The 16,341-nt window shown below is 38.8% G+C and overlaps 1 protein-coding gene across 4 annotated transcripts in view; it reads left to right on the forward strand.

The window, feature by feature from the left end:
• Positions 1–16,341, forward strand: part of POGLUT2 (protein O-glucosyltransferase 2) — a 28,709-nt gene that overhangs the window by 2,296 nt on the left and 10,072 nt on the right. For 3 of the 4 annotated variants that reach the window (XM_070943081.1, XM_070943080.1, XM_070943079.1), the window contains exons 2-7: positions 3,385–3,590; positions 7,761–7,966; positions 8,778–8,855; positions 11,162–11,334; positions 11,908–12,145; positions 14,279–14,488. In XM_070943081.1, the coding sequence (XP_070799182.1) occupies positions 3,461–3,590; positions 7,761–7,966; positions 8,778–8,855; positions 11,162–11,334; positions 11,908–12,145; positions 14,279–14,488 (1,035 nt within the window). In that variant the 5' untranslated portion in view covers positions 3,385–3,460. Of the gene's footprint in view, positions 1–3,384; positions 3,591–3,784; positions 3,845–7,760; positions 7,967–8,777; positions 8,856–11,161; positions 11,335–11,907; positions 12,146–14,278; positions 14,489–16,341 lie in introns of those variants that run through there. The other variant, XM_070943082.1, reaches the window with a different exon arrangement.

The raw sequence follows: 16,341 nt of genomic DNA on the forward strand, positions 1-16,341 counted from the left end.
ATGCCAGCCACATGACCACGGAGATGTCTTGGGACAGCGCTGGCTCTTCGGCTTTGAAACGGAGATGAGCACCACCCCCTAGAGTCGGGAACGACTAGCACATATGTGCGAGGGGAACCTTTACCTTTACCTTACTTTACTCCAGCTTGTGTGTTCATATAGTTACCTAATGCAGGTAGTCCTCGACTTACGACCACAATTGAGCCCAAATTTTCTGTTGTTAAGTGAGACATTTGTTAAGTGAGTTTTGCTTTATTTTACAACCTTTCTTGCCATAGTTGTTAAGTGAATCACTGCAGTTGATAAGTTAGTAACCCGGTTGTTAAGTGAATCTGGCTTCCCCAGTGACTTTGCTTGTCAGAAAGTCGTAAAAGGTCATCACATGACCCTGGTACCCTGCAACAGTCAGAACTATGAACCAGTTGCCTAGCAACTGAATTTTGGTCACATGATCATGGGGATGCTGCAAAGATTGTAACTGAAAAACAGTCATAACTCATGGTTTTTTCGGTGCTGTTGTAACTGAACAGTTACTAAATGATCTGTTGTATGTCGAGGACTACCTGTAGTACCTAGAATGCAAGGAATGAGATGATCCTGATAGGTGTCCTAATTTAGGACTAGGAAATCATGGAAACAATAATAAGTTGCCTTTCCTTTATTGCAATAAGCTTGCAATGTAGTGAGCTAAAAGGATCAATACTGCAAACACTTTAAATATTTTATTTATTTACTTATTAAATTTCTTTGCCTCCCATCTTGCCGCAAGGCAACTCAGCTGAATGACCATAATTTTCCCTTTACCATATATCCCCGTGTCGAAGACCAATTCCAAAGGTGAACTGATATAGTTTCATTAGACTGCATAATTTTGCATTCCTGTGTGTGGGTGCATGCATGCTTCCATTAAAACTACAGAGCCTCTTCTGTTATTTTCTAAAAATTTTGTAATTTTGTAGCTTCACAGATGTGTGTTAGATTTCATGATGCCTTCAACAGCCCCCAAACTTTGAGAAAATATTTGGAATTCTTACTATTTCTGGTCTCTATCCTAAACGTAGATGATTTAAATAAACTTGTTACTTAATTGTTAGAAACATTGCTGTTTTTAATCATTTAAAAGTTGTAAGTGATGGGAATATAATCTTATATAATCGACTGTCTTTCCCAACTTTATATGTGGTTTGAATATTAATGCTTTTTTAAAAAAACATTAGATACAGAAAGGAATTTTTTGTATGAAATTATGGGTGAGAAAAACTTTTCAGGAAAAAAAAACCAATGCATTGCTGAAACAATGTAGTTTAGCATTGTAGTTGATACTGAAACTCTTCTATGTTCTCCTGGATCTATAAAGATAGATGCAGCTTCTGAAATGTAGTTCCTGAAGTTATTAACTTCTTGATTCTAGGGCAGTGATGGCTACCCTTTTTGCCATCGTGTGCCAGGAGGAGGGGGTCTGGGGGGATTGTGCGTGCACGTGCCCACACGCATAATTTTATGTGCCCCGCCCCCACACATGCGTGCAGGCCCCTCCAAGCTCCTGGCACGTGATGGCCTGGTAGGCCCGATTTTCTCTCTCACCTGGCTCCAGAGCCTCTCTAGGAATCTGGGGAGGGCAAAAACGGCCTTCCCCACCCTCCCGGAGACCCTCCGGAGGTCAGAAACAGCCCGTTTGCCAACTTCTGGTGGGCCCAGAAGGCCTGAAAAATCAGCTGGCCGGTGCACACATGTGCGCCAGAGCTGAGCTCGCGTGCCCACTGATATGGCTATGTGTGCCACCTGTGGGACGCGTGCCATAGGTTCGCCATCATGGTTCTAGGGCTTTAAAGGGGGATTAATTAAACTGACAAAAAGAAAAGGCCTACACATTATCATGATGGTGGTATGCATTCATTCAGTTTCATAAACAGTGTGTTTCTGAATACAGATAGTCCTTGATTTATGACCAAAATTGAGCTCAAATTTTCTGTTGTTAAGTGAGACATTTGTTAAGTGGGTTTTGCCTCATTTTACAACTTATCACAGTTGTTAAGTGAGTCATTGCAATTGATAAATTAGTAACCTTGTTCTTAAATTAATCCGGCTTCCCCATCAACTTTGCTTGTCAGAAGATCACAAAAGATGATCACATCATTCTGGAACACACCAAAAGCCATAAATTTGAAACAGTTGCCAAACATCTGAATTTTGATCACATGATCATGGGGATGCTACAAAGATTGTAATTATGAAAAACAGTCATAAGTCACATTTTTCAGTGCTGTTGTAACTTGGAATGGTCATTAAATGAGCTGTTGTAAATCGAGAACTACCTGTAGTAGACCTTGGAAACAACCGGCAACTTTTGAGATATCGAGAAAGACAGGATTCTGAGTTTTTCCTTGAAACAACAAAACCAGACACATTCCCAAGGTTTAATATGAAACCATGCAATTGTACACCATATTTAAGAATCCTATTCCACATATGACTTATATAGATGTTTGGATTTATGGGTAACATTTTGTGTCATAATGATATTATTCACTAGGCCCATGAGCAACATGAAATGAATATCCATTTTATATAGGAAGGAAAGCATCTTAGGTTATCCTCAAAAAATTATTTGATGATCTATTTTCATTTGTATTATTCAGGCCTGGAGCCAACAGTGAAAATAATTTTAGACAATGGATTTAATCTCTTTATAGAGGCTTTAGGCTTACAGAAGCTTTAGAGCTGTGTTTGTCCACCTGGGTGCCTACCAACGTGTGGATTTCAAAACTTACAATGGCCTTTAGTAAAAAAATTAGTAATTGAGATTCACATATCTGGATTTTGTTACGTTTATGAAACAATGATATCTCTGCTTATTCTACAGTTTTACGGCATTTGATCAGAATGTAGCCCCAGGATATCGCCTCCTGAATTGGATTCTCAGGAAATAATTTAAAAAGATTATCAGGAAGTCCAACAAAAAAATCAGATTGCTAATTTACTAGTCTTTTCTTGCAATGTGTAATTTAAGTGGCTTCAGGGCTCCTGAAGTCTCCATTAACGTGGGTTATCAGTGACATTCTGATGCAGAAATAGCTTGATGAGCAGTTAATATAGAAGAGAATTCCTTGAATATTTTTAAAAAGAAGTTTTATAGATAGCGTGATGCATTTTAATATAGTAGATTAGCCTTTTCTAGCCTGGAATCTTTTGGATGGTTATAGATCTCCCACCATTTCTAGCTACCATGGAAACTGTGTCAAAAATTTGCCTGAAAGGAAAAGGGTATATCAGGCTCATTCTTTTGAGAAGAATTCTGAAATATTTCCGTGTGTGGAAATGAACCTACAAAAAAACTCTAGGTCCCCCCCCCCAATAATTGTCTTGTTTTTATCACTTGGATAGATTTACCACCTCCCCTGGAGAAAAAACATTTCAGGTGAAGATCACAGCACCTGAGGAGCAGTTTACACGAGTGGGAATGCAAATATTGGACAGGAAAGATGGTTCCTTTATCGTTCGATACAGAATGTACGCAAGCTACAAAACCCTGAGAATTGAAGTTTGGGCAAAAAGCAAACCGGTTGCTGAATCTCCATATATTTTAAAAGGTACAGAAACGGTGTTATACTACCTTGAAACCAAATTATTTTTAAAAATGCAACCTTCAGTCCAAGGATGTACAAATGTCCTGCAGTTCAGTTAGTTTTGTTTAGAATCAATATTTTCTTTTAATCTTCCTTTTCTCCTACCAATTTCTATTCCAAGAGAGGATGAGAGTGAATCTACATCTTGAGAGGTTGCTGAAAATGCAGAAGTATTAATTTTTATGCATGAACAGAGGAAAGAACAGAAAGGAATACAGGTAGTCTTCAACTTACTACTAGTCAGTCAGTGACTGTTTGAAATTACAGTGGATCTCCCAAAAGGTTCTTACAAGCTGGTTTTAAATCTCCTTGCTGCAGTTACATGATCATATTTCAGGTGATCAGTAATTAGTCTGCATTTATGGCTGTTGGTAATATTGTATGTATGTATGTATATGTATGTATTTATTTGTCAACAAGTACAAGGAAACAAGTAACAGTATAGACACAGATCTGGACACATGAAAAAAATTGGCACAAATAAAAGGATATAAATAAGCAAAACATAGCCATAAACACATAGAATGAATACATATAAATGGGGACAGTACCTTTTAAGAAACACGAAAGGTCCACGGTAGACAGTTTAAGGTAAAAGGTATGGGGATTAGCGAGATTTAAAAACAGGATCAGGTAGAGTGTTCCAGACATTTACTACTCTATTGCAGAAGTCATATTTCCTACAATTAAGATTAGAGAGAATTACATTGAGTTTGAATCTATTGATAGCCCCTGTGTTGTTACGGTTGAAATTGAAGTACTCATTTACAGGTAGGACTTTTTGGTAAATAATCTTATGAACTAAGCATAGGTCAGAACGTAGACAGCATAGTTTGAGGCTATCCAGACCTAAAATTTCAAGCCTGGTGGGATAGGGAATTTTATTTCGAGCAGGAGATTTGAGTAGTCTTCTAGTAAAATATCTCTGGACCCTCTCTAATGTATTGATTTCTAAAATACAGTAAGGATTCCAGACAGGTGAACAGTATTCAAGTATAGGTCCGCCGAAGGTTTTATATGCCTTAGTTTGAAGTATAGCGTTATTTTATATGCCCTAGTTTGACGTATAGTATTTTGCGGTCATATGACCATGATTTATGATGTTTCTGCCAATGCCGGCATTTACTGCGGAATGGGACAATTGATTGTAGCCAATTCAATGCGGGACAACTCGTCATGGTCAATTTTCCATGGGACAACTCGTTGCGGGGCAATTCAACGATTCAATTTCATTATTTAAAATAATTTAACAAATATTTTAATTTTTGTCATACTTTTTTTTTTTTAATTTGATTTATATGCCGCCCTTCTCCAGAGACTCAGGGCGGCTTACAATGCGTTAAGCAATAGCCTATTTCATTTTGTCCCTCCTTTGGCATCCTTTCTTATGATTCTATTCCGCTATTTCTTCGATATCAGTGTAACTCTTGTCCCGTGGCAAGTTGTCCCGTGGTGAGTTGGACATGGCGAGTTGTCCTGTGACGAGTTGGCAGTGGCAAGTCAGCTGCAGCACATTGGCTGTGGTGAGTTGGCCATGGCGAGACTTGCCTATAATCAGTGGAGAAATCCAATTTTTTTACTACCGGTTCTGTAGGCGTGGCGTGGTGGGCGTGGTGTGGCTTGGTGGACATGGCAGGGGAAGGATACTGCAAAATCTCCATTCCCACCCCACTCTTGGGGGAAGGATATTGCAAAATCTCCATTCCCACCCCACTCTGGGGCCAGCCAGAGGTAGTATTTGCCAATTCTCTGAACTACTCAAAATTTCTGCTACCGGTTCTCCGAACTGCTCAAAATTTCCGCTACCGGTTCTTCAGAACCTGTCAGAACCTGCTGGATTTCACCCCTGCCTACAATGTATTTCAATCTAATAATAAAAAATACAGCCCCAAATTTTGCAAGATAGCCAAATCTTAGAGATTTTGGAATTTCCGTATGAAATGTTGTGCGCTTAGGGCAAGCATGCCAAAATTTTGTTAGATTTGGGAATCTCCTGAGATTTTGGCCACTTATTCTCTTAGTGCCTCTCCCAAGAATGACCTGTTCTGCTGCATTGGACAATAAGCTTGGAATTTTTTGCAGTACTGTACACCATGAATATGAAAAATCTAGCCATATAATTGAAATAAAATGAATAAAAGAATGGCAATATAGGGTATAGTAATGCCTGAGATCATTGCAAGAAGTGTTGGCAAAATTCCTAGCTCTCTTTATATTTTTTTACATTTCTGTTTTTCGTTATTTTGATGAGCTATAACAAGTTATATTTTTAGGTACCTGGCAATCATTGCTTGCAATGCAGAAGAATAATTGAATAAATAAATAGGCAGATGTGCCACTATCTAGATAGAGCTTATTTTTTGTCATTTCAGGACAAAAAGTCTAACTTAATTTGCATGGAGATTAGTTTAGAACTGTTAATGTATTTCATACTAAAAGTTTCTCAGCCAAGGGAAAAATGTTGAAACTCAGACACTGGTAATGCTTAAGATTAAGTACAGGTAGTCCTCGATTTACGACCACAGTTGAACCCAAAATTTCTGTTGTTAAGTGAGACACTTGTTAAATGAATTTTGCCCCATTTTACAACCTTTCTTGCCACAGTTGTTAAATGAATCATTGCAGTTGATAAGTTAGTAACCCGGTTAAGTGAATCTGGCTTCCCTATTGACTTTGCCAAATGAAGCTGGAATGTATGCTCATAGAAACACTCCCATTTATATGCTGAATAGAATTATAAGCTTATTCACCATGATGGTGTTAGAAGAAATATCCTTCTGGGTTCAGTTCCAAGTGAGGAAAAAGACACTGGAAACATGGAGACTGCTTGGAAAGATGGTTTAATGGTGGACAGGATCACATGGTTTGAGTTCCTGAACAGGAAAGGGCCGAGATGCTTAGCGTGCCTTGGTTTTATGCCCTCTCTGGCTTTGAACTTCCTGGGGCCCAGGAAGAGTATCCTGATTGGTTGTCAGACTCCCAGGGGGTGGGGGTCTTAGCTAGCCTTGCTGGCTGATGTGATCTTCCCAGGTGCCATGAGTTTCTGTTGCTAGATGGGTCCTATTGTGTTGCAGATGATGGTCCATTGACAAAGATGAGAGGGAATTGAGTTTCTGCCTCTGGCCCATTGACAAAGGGTGGGGGGGGGACAAGAAGGTGGGAGCTGCTTTAAAACATGCTTCTCCATTTTTCATCCAGGGAAACATAATATTCTGCCTTTTTAATATTTCCTAAAGTATTTCATTCTTCTAGGGAAGGGGTGGGTGCTAACTTCCTACAATGGAAAGCATTCCATCGTTTAAATAAAAAGGGTGGAATGTAAGGAAATAGAGATACTGAAATACTAGAATTAGTAGAAACTTGCTAATTGTTTCCTGCAACGTATGTATGTATGTATGTATGTATGTATGTATGTATGTATGTATGATATGTCTTTGTATACCTGCATGCTGTAAATATTTGTTTCCTGTGACACTGACATATATATTATGCCCTTTGTAGTTATAACACAAACATGCCACATTGACTAACTTCCTGGACTGTTATTGGGGTCTGTTGTGAAGTATCTGGCATTTGTCAAACTATATGTTCCACCTTTTGATCAGAGCCTTATCTCTCCCCCTCCTGTGTAAGAACTATCTCATCTTTGAACTTTTGAGTTCCCTTCACTCTAGGGGGCTAAATAGCCAAGTGTGAACACAAAGAAGATGATCAGGAAGAGATAACGCTAATGATGCTCATTAAGAGGCTCTACCCTGCTTGGGGGAGGGATACACAAACCAGATTCCAGGGAATACACAAATCAAAGATGCCGGAATTGGAGGTTTATGACTTTCCTAAACAATATAAAAGGGGTTTACATTCCCTCTCTTTGTTTGTAGTTGTTACCTGCATGTATCTTGTATGTGTTTGGAACAGCTAACCATTTAAGCTTGATCAAGATTAAATGCTATTTTACTAAAAAAAAAAACAAAAAAAACACACAATCGGGGTCTTTGCTTGAACAGTTATGTAATATACAGGTATTTTGCTTAATCACAGAAGCCCCACATCCGTTCAGAAAGGAGACTCATTCTGAAGTTAGCCCAAGACAAAATGCATGATGTAACGTTAAAGCAACTGTATTGTGCACAGGACCTGTTTACCATGAAAACTGTGACTGCCCTCAGGAAGATGGGAGTGCTTGGCTGGAGGTGATGAGCTGTCCTCAAGCAATTGAGCAGATTCAAAGGGATTTGGCACATTTCCCCGCCATCGATCCAGATAAAATTGCCAAAGAAATTCCACAACGGTTTGGACAGAGGCAAAGTCTGTGCCATTATACCATAAAAGACAACAAGGTACACCCTGTGCTATAGTACCACAAATGACAATGGCTGTCCTGCAAGTAAATGTCTTAAAAGAAGAAGCCCAAAGAATGAGGGAAAGTAGTTTCTTTGGATTCAAGCTAACTGGGAGATGACCAGGATGCAAAGTCACTTCTACCTCTGTACATAGAGACTTAAATAGTTACTCTTATACCTCTATACCAGGGGTGGGCAAATGCGGCCCTTTTACAACCTGTGGACTTCAACTCCCAAAATTCCTGAGAGAGCTTGGCTGTCTCAGGAATTCTGGGAGTTGAAGTCCACAGGTTGTAAAAGGGCCATATTTGCCCACCCCTGCTCTATACCATCAGCTTCTGCAACACTTAGTCATTTGATATAATGGCCATCGCTACAGCTTGTGACAATAAATACTAAGCAGTTGTGGAGCTCATGCAATATATTGGCCATGAACTGAAGAACCTTTCTAAGTTAAAGGCATTATAATAAGAATAATAGAAGTTACTTAAACTTCCCGGGAATATGGAAGTAGTTTTATTCCCTGATGACTGGATCCTTTCTAATCCTATGGACCATCATCATAATATCTGTCACCCCAGCCACTATAGTCATTCTTGCTGGGGATGATAAGAACTATGCTCTTGCCTATTGTAAAAAGTACCAATTTGATAAGGATAAACAATAATTCTAATAGAGTTTCACGAAGTTACAGAAAGTTAACTCTACATGTTTCTTTGTTTTGGGGGAGTAAGAATGTAAATGAGCCTAATATTGTTTTGGAAAAGAAAGAAAAAATACCTAATTTGTGATTCTTGAATTACTTTAGATTTATATAAAGACCCATGGTGAACATGTTGGCTTCCGAATTTTCATGGATGCTATTTTGCTTTCTTTGACAAGAAAAGTGAGTATATGCTTTAACTATGTTATAAATCATTTTATTTTTAGTTTTTATTTAGTATTTAGTACCGAACACTTGTCATACACTTGCAGAATCATCCTTTCTATTTCCTAAGTCTTCAAAGTCCACATTAAAGTTGCCTAAAGACAGCGGTGAAATCCTCCTGGTTCTGTCCGGCTCGCCGAACCGGTAGCGCCGGCGGTGGGAGGCTCCGCCCACCTGCCGGGATGTCATTACATCCCGGTTTTTTATCATCTGCACATGTGCAGAAGAGGCGCGCGCATTCCCGTGCACTCCCGTTCCTGAACCGGTAGCGAAGGTAAGTGGATTTCACCACTGCCTAAAGATGTATTCACCCCAAAGCCCAACTGTACCTCCATGACTGAATGGCTGACAATGAAAGATGCTGCTTTGATAATCTTCAGGTGTATTGTAGCAGCAGGACACTAAATGGGCATATTTAGATGGTAGAAAATAACCACTAGCCAATTAGTTCTGCTGTCTCAGCCCACTCTTCACCTCAGTTCTGAAAAAGATGTCCTTTCCCCTATTACCAAAGGAATAATTTTGGTAGCTGTTTATGGGCCTGCCACATCAAGTTATCCATTGTTATCCAAATGATCAACGTTGACTTGATGGCAATAAGTTCTATGCTTCTTTATCTAAGCAAATAAAAGCTGTGTATGTGTGTGTTCCCTTTCAGTGGACACATATTGAAAAAAAGCATATTATTTTGTTGGTTTGGAGGTTTTCCTTAGTCCTCTGGAAGGAAATGGGAATTTTTGGAAGTCCACACATTATGTGAATGGCAATTTGCATAATGATCTTAAAATTGTAGCTGTATCGGGTGCTATTCAGCAGGTTCTGACAGTTTCTGGAGAACTGGTAGTGGAAATTTTGAGCAGTTTGGAGAACCGGCAAATGCCACCTCTGGCTGGCCCCAGAATGGGATGGGAATGGAGATTTTGCAGTATCCTTCCCCTGCCAGGCCCACCAAACCATGCCCGCAGAACCGGTTGTAAAAAAAATTGAATTCCACCACTGAGCTGTATGTTTTTGCAATGCTAGACTGTGTACACAGTTCCTGCTGGGCTATGACCAGGGGTTTTGGATCTCGCCACTGCAAGAAGAATACAGGATTTCTAGAAACTCTCAAGATACCATTCAGAATATTTGTAGGTAACAGACTAGTAACAGAGCCAAACTACTACTACACTTAGAGAGAGAAGTTCCCTTAGGATGGGCTCCAGCAACTTGTCCAAAAACTTGTTTCCTGTTTGAATGGGAGGCAGCTTTGAAGGATTTTATAAATTTGAAATGAAGCATTCCATTTGACTTTAGGAAACCTATTTAAAAACCTTTGAGATGTTGATGCATAGTTGCTGAAAACGATAGACTGGAACTATAGACCACTAGATGGCATTGTACTCATAAATTATTTGGCTTTGAATTAAGCGTTCTGATGTTTGTTAAAGAGATAGTAAATAATGTCTTAATAATTTTTTTCCTGACAAAAACAGTTGAGGAAATGCAGATTTGGCAAATGCATTGATTTAAGAAAGTCGCCATTTTCGTTTAGCTATAAAGTTGAGGATAATAATACTGGCCTACAATGCAGTATTATCCTAATAGTTCCAATTGAAGAGAAATAGGTAGCTCAAAGTTGAACATGAGGTTCTTGGTGCTCTCTGAACACGTACTTGTACAAATGATGTTATGTAATGAAATGTCTACAAGCAAGCAACCAAATTCAGGAAGCACCAAAGTTTCCACTATTCTATGTGTAATTTACACACAGCATTTAAATAAATACTGTGTACCAATTACTGATGAACAAATGCAAAATTTTGATGTTGTTTTTTGGCAAATGAATAAAAATGTATGCCAGAAAATTATAAAATCGGCAGTTTAGTGGTTCAAATCCCTAGTGCCGCATAACAGGGTGAGCTCCCGTTACTTGTCTCAGCTTCTGCCAACCTAGCAGTTGAAAAGCACATAAAAAAAATGCAAGTAGAAAAATAGGGACCACCTTTGGTGGGAAGGTAACAGCATTCCGTACTCCTTTGGCGTTTAGTCATGCTGGCCACATGACCATGGAGATGTCTTTGGACAGCGCTGGCTCTTCGGCTTTGAAATGGAGATGAGTACCGCCTCCTAGAGTCGGGAACAATTAGCACATATGTACAATGGGAACCTTTACCTTTAACCTTCCAAGAATCTTTTGATTGCCATCGGGAGAAACTGAATAAGCAAACAATAAGTAAATAATAACAAATATACAAATAAAGTCTTTTTTTATTGTGTCTTAGGTGAAAATGCCAGATGTAGAGTTTTTTGTGAATTTGGGAGATTGGCCATTGGAAAAAAGGAAATCTTCCCAGGATGTCCAACCCATATTCTCCTGGTGTGGATCTAATGATTCCAAAGATATCGTAATGCCAACTTACGACCTGACAGATTCTGTGTTAGAAACAATGGGGCGGTAAGAATGTCTCTATTGTTTATAGGAAGTTATTAAAATTATTATTAGCTGAGCATGATTGGTTTTCATTGTAATCTATGTCTACAGAGTTTATTTCACACATTTAAATTATTCTACTCTTAAGTCTCTCCTTGAGGTGTCATCCAGTCTGTGGCATTTCTTTTTTAGTCCAGAGTTCCCCAATTTTTTTGACTTTACAAACCAGGAGGGGGAGGGAGAGAGGGGATGGTCCTGGGCGCACACGGCTGGTAAGCGCGCATGCATACGGTCGTCCACTACTTGCGTGAGTGGGGATACCCATGTGCATATGGTCGCCCACTGCTCAGGCAAGTGGGGATGTGTGTATGCAGTTGCCCACCACTTCTACGGCCCGGTTCTGAAAGGTTCAAGGCCTTGTAGTAGGCCGCAGTCCAACAGCTGAGTACCCCTGCTTTAATCCTATCAGTAATAAGCATCTAAGGATAGGAAAAGCTGTTAATGGCAAAACCTTCCTTCTGGGTGTAAGATCTTCCTGAAACCTATGCCCAGAATTCCCTTTTCTTATGAACGTTTCCCCATTTTTTCCTCCCTAAGAGTCAGCCTGGATATGATGTCTGTTCAAGCAAATACTGGGCCGCCATGGGAAGAGAAAAACACCACAGCAATCTGGAGGGGTCGTGACAGTCGAAAAGAGAGGCTTGAACTTGTGAAAATGAGCCGAAAGTTCCCAGAAATCATCGATGCGGCCTTTACAAATTTCTTCTTTTTCAAGCATGATGAAAACCTCTACGGCCCAATTGTGAAACATATTAGCTTTTTTGATTTCTTCAAGGTGCATTTATCTTCTATCTATCTATCTATCTATCTATCTATCTATCTATCTATCTATCATCTGTCTATTTCATTTTGGCAGAATGTATTGCAAAAATATATTGGAATAAAATAAAATATTGCAAGCCGTATTCTCAGGACTGAGAAGGCTTCTGGAATGGATAGGATATATTTTTTAATCCCCTATTTCTTTTTCCCCAACCCCATCTTGTAAAATAAGTGGAATCAGCAGTATCTATAATTGCTGAAATACCTTTTACCAATTTAGTTAGAGTGTTACTGTTTGGAGATTTATTCCTCTGCAATCCATCTGTTCTGCAAAGTGATTAAAAAGAGAAAATACAATATTTCAACAACACCCATAGTCTTTTGGTTGTCCTGGTTTGGGGACCTCTGCTGTTGTATCCTTAGGAGCACCTTTCTCTTAAGGAAGATAACAATCAAAGTTATTATCTACGTTTGCAACTTGTTTAAACTGCATCTAAACAAACAGCGCTGTTTAATAGCTAATTTAAATCAATAAATGCCACACGGGCAATAACAATTGAGGTACATTGCCCACATCAGAGAAATGAGAAATAACCAGCTCAGAATATATGACAGTTGAATCTCTAAAGGTTCGGGGCTTCTCCCTTTCAAAGTAATATCCTGCAGAAATTTCTGGCAGACATCGGTATTTAGAAGGTAATAGTTAGATTGGGATTACAATTCATGTGGGACCAGTTACTCTCTCTGAACCCAACACACCTCACAAAGTTGTTGTGAGGAAAACAGGAGGCAGTATTAAGTATGTTAGCTGCCTTATTTATAAAAGTAAGCATAATGACACTTGAGGTGAGGCCCACTCCATCTTCTTGGCCTTCTGAAAAGGGCCTGAAAACCCAAAGGGGCATCCCACTCTAGAGGGGAGTAGACTGAGTAGATCCCACCTCCACCCTCTAAGTCCTCAATTTACAACACTTTGTTTAGTGACCATTCGAAATTACAGTGGCACTGAAAAAGTTACTTATGACTGACTGTTTTTCAGACTTAGGACCATTGCAGCATCCCCACAGTCACATCATCAAATTTCAGACGCTTGGCAACTGACTCATATTTATGATGGCTGAAGTGTCCTGCGGTTGCATGATCCCCTTCTGCGACCTTCTGATAAGCAAAGTCAATAGGGACGCTAGATTCACTCAACAACTCTATTACTAGCTTAACAACTGCAGCGATTCACTTAACAACTATGGCAAGAAAGGTCGTAACATGGGGCAAAATTCACTTAATTGTTTCCCTTAGCAACAAATTTTGGGCTCAATTCTGGTCGTAAGTTGATGACTATTTCTGTTGGTGCCTTTTCTAGTTTTTTGTTAATTTTTAATGCTCAATGTGTTAAATGTTTTAACATTCTAATGGTTTTCTACTGCTATTTTATTGATGATTTAAGCCGCCCAGAGTTGCTTACAAGAGAAATGGGTGTATATATATGTATGTGTGTGTATGTGTGCATGCATATGTGTGTGCGTGAAAATACACACACACACACACACACACACACACACACACACACATTTCAATTATCCCACCTACATAAAATGTTTTGTGAGGTCTGCAAATGGGAGAGATAGAAATGCTCTACTATATTACTGATGCTTTAGATATAGATTTCTTTGGTTTTTTAGTTGATTGCTATTAATAAAGGTAGGATTTTAAAAATCAAGAGCTACATTGTCTTTGCTCAAAAATTTACAGCCCTTTCAGATGTCATGTCTGTTCCCATCAGCCCTACTTATTACTCCACTGGCAAGAACGGATGAGTAATGGGGCTGAGTATTTATAGTTCCACATGTTCTCTACCCCGACTTAAAATGTAATTGAACCGCTATTGTGAATCTTAAATCTTATGGATGTGTTTTTTGTCCCTGTGCTAAAGAGAACTATAATTGGCTAAAATTCCTTATTTACCACACTTCCAGTAGGAATTTGAAGTTTGATAACCAAATAATGGGTGGAATGATTCTATCTGTGGAATATCCTCTACCCAGATATTCTACAGACATTTGTCAAGAGTTTAATTCTTGGGGGGCTGTAGCGAGAACCTCCAGTAAAATGATATCTTTATTAATTGTATATGGTTTGTATTTTGTAGTCTAAATACCAAATTAATATTGATGGCACAGTGGCTGCATATCGGCTGCCATACTTGCTGGCAGGAAACAGCTTAGTGTTGAAGCAGGATTCCATCTACTATGAACATTTTTATAACGAATTACAACCTTGGAAGCACTTTGTTCCATTTAAGAATGACTTGAGTGATCTCATGGAAAAACTCCAGTGGGCGAAAGATCATGACGAAGAGGTAAAGATGCATTTAATTAATAAAAATCCGTTGATTGACATGATATAAATCTATTTAGTTTGGTATTATGAAAGTTGATCACTGTGTAACTCACATAGAAGGAAGTTGGTTATATTTAGTTTATCCTGTAGAAGTTGCCAGTGATAGCTGTCATGAGAGCATTTCAGAAACTATTGTTGATCTTGACTGGCAGTGGCTTCTAAGGCTCAAGGCAGAAATTGTTCCCTCCTCAGCTTAGCTGGCCCTAGGACCTTTTCTGAATGCAATGCACAGACTGTGATTCAGAGGAATCTGAGTATTCAGAATTACTTTATCTAGATCAGGGGTGTCAAACTCAAGGCCCCCAGGCTGGATCCGGCCTGCGGAATGCTTAGATCTGGCCTGTGGGGCTGTCCTGGAAACAGCGAAGATCCGGCCCACAGTACCTCTGCCAGTGAAAACAGAGCTCAGGAGGGCCGGCAGCAGAAAGCTGTCGCAGCCAAAAACGGAGCTTGGGAGCCCTTTTTTACTGGTAGAGTGCTTGGGCCACCACAGGCGCCCCTAACATGAGTGATGTCAAGCTGGCAATGCCCACCCCGGCCATGACCACCCTAGCCCCCTGACAACCCTGATGTGGCCCTCAATGAAATCAAGTTTGACACCCCTGATCTAGATCATTGTTTTGTAATGAAGATGTGTCTGCTAACTGAGGTTGCCCATCAAATGAAGGAAATATCAGAGATATTTTGATTTTCCATGGTAGTTGTAATATGCTGTAGATATATTTTTGGAAACTTATCTAAGCTAAGATGTATTTCCACTACCTATATTTTCTAAAATGTGAAATGATCAAATCCGTCTTTGCAAGTAATAATTTCATGTATGGATTAGGGTAGCATAGCAGTTTATTTTAGGAATAATGACAGACCTCTTTTTGAAAATTCATAATTCTAGAAACAAAATCATAAGAACTGCAGAATTTAATGAAATGACATCTACAGGAGTGTGGAAACATTTGAAAACATGAAAAATATTTTGAAAAAAGATAATAAATCAGATAAACTTAGACATACTAAATTCAAAAGGAACAAGAGAAAATCATGATTACTTTTATTTTGCATGGCAGCAGATAAGTTTTAACAATAGAGACAACAAATCCATTCCTTAAATATTCCAAATTTTATACCAAACAAATTTGGGAAAAAGTGAAGAGTAACTAGATACACTACAGCTTACCCAACAAAAAGAAGTTTGCAACAAACCAATTACTGAAAAGGAAATGAAGCAACGCAAAAATTGAAACTGAATAATCTAGGACCAACGTACATAAGACTTTCCAGGAAACTTGTCTGAGGGTTTGATTTGGTTTATATAGTGCACATCTCACAAAAATCAATATAAATATAGTATAAAATGCAATCACACATGCTTCAGCCAAGAGACCAAATCAATTTAAATGTGGCATTACCATTAACTGAGGTAATGAATGATAATCAACAATATTAAAGACTTGGTTCTTCCTGGAAGGAAGCTTTAACTTCTCTGATTTATACGTTGGGGAACTACCTGACACATCCAAGATTGTATAGATCTATTTCAATATTTAATGTAGTTGATAAGCTTTGTATGGCAATACTTGGAAAGAATTGTAAGTGACCTTCTAACTGAATTAATATACTCTGATTGGACTGGATTTGTCTTGAAGAGCTATACAGTTTGAGTGATAATTTTAGATACATTTTGAATGCTATTGACAATATGAATCAGAAAAGTAAGAAAGTGGCCATGATTTTTCTAGATATAGAGAAATCTGAAAAAGGTTAACTGTGATATGAACTTTCTTACATATATAGGCCTATGCCAGGGGTCTGCAA

The sequence above is a fragment of the Pituophis catenifer genome, unplaced genomic scaffold, assembly GCF_029215685.1.
Source record: "Pituophis catenifer annectens isolate HBS135680 unplaced genomic scaffold, rPitCat1.0.hap2 SCAF_4, whole genome shotgun sequence".
Taxonomy (NCBI): Eukaryota; Metazoa; Chordata; class Lepidosauria; order Squamata; family Colubridae; genus Pituophis; species Pituophis catenifer.